General features: G+C 62.8%; 1 protein-coding gene across 1 annotated transcript in view; it reads left to right on the top strand.

Moving 5' to 3' along the window:
• ETFA (electron-transfer-flavoprotein, alpha polypeptide) overlaps window positions 1–221 on the top strand; it is a 34,835-nt gene extending 34,614 nt beyond the window's left edge. Inside the window, exon 13 of the mRNA XM_009330111.1 lies at window positions 100–221. Coding sequence (XP_009328386.1) covers window positions 100–141 — 42 coding nt within the window. The 3' untranslated portion in view covers window positions 142–221. The remainder of the gene's footprint in view (window positions 1–99) is intronic.
• Window positions 222–838: the final 617 nt, after the last annotated feature.

The raw sequence follows: 838 nt of genomic DNA, 5'->3' as shown, positions 1-838 counted from the left end.
GGGTGGGGAGTGTAACTGGGGGTTGGGTGCTGCACATGGAGAGTTTGAGGGGGGGTGTGAGAGGGAGAGCACGCGCTACCCCAGCACTGGTGTTTGCAGGCGGTGCCGGAGATGACGGAGCTCCTGAAGAAGAAGAAGTGAGCAACGGTGATGGGCCCTGCACTGCAGTGTGGGGTGGGGACTAAGGGCAAATAAAGGATTGTACTGGAAAGAGGTGGGGTCACTGCGGTGTTGGGTCTTTTTGGTGGGCAATGGTATAGCAGAGAGAGTGGTGGTGGTGGTGTGGACGAAAGGAAGGGAAGGATGGAAAGGGAATGCAAGAGGGATACAAGGCAGGAGGCAGTATGTGTTTGTCAGTGTTTATTCCCATCCCCGCTCCCCTCCCAGCTGCGCTCAGCTCCTGGGTAGGGTCAGGCCTGGGGGGCAGGCCGGGCCCAAGCTGTCCAGCAGCTCTGTCCTGCCCCCGGGCACCGTGGGCCTGTGCTGGCCCTGGACTGGTGGAAGGATCCGTGGTGTTCCCGGGCACCATAGGGCTGGCCCCAGGCTGGTGGCAGGACAGGTCCACAGTCTGTCCCCCCAGGCACTGTGGGTCCATGTTGGCCTAAGACTGCTGGAAGGTCTATCGTGCCCCAGAGGACGCCGTAGGTCCCAGCTGGCCCAGAGCTGGTGGCAGGGCAGGTCTGTCATGTGCCACAGGCGCTGGTGGGCAGAGGTGATGCTGGCTTGGCCCCAGGCTGGTGGCCATTGCAGGAGATACCACAGGTTGTCTCCAGCACTGCCACCTTGCCTGTGGCAGCTTTGTGACCCAGCGCGGGGAGGGTCCCCCCGCCGCTGTCCC

The sequence above is a fragment of the Pygoscelis adeliae genome, unplaced genomic scaffold, assembly GCF_000699105.1.
Source record: "Pygoscelis adeliae isolate BGI_AS28 unplaced genomic scaffold, ASM69910v1 Scaffold298, whole genome shotgun sequence".
NCBI classification, from domain to species: domain Eukaryota; kingdom Metazoa; phylum Chordata; class Aves; order Sphenisciformes; family Spheniscidae; genus Pygoscelis; species Pygoscelis adeliae.
Note: the sequence above shows the minus strand (reverse complement) of the source record. Positions and strands in the feature narration are given on the sequence as shown.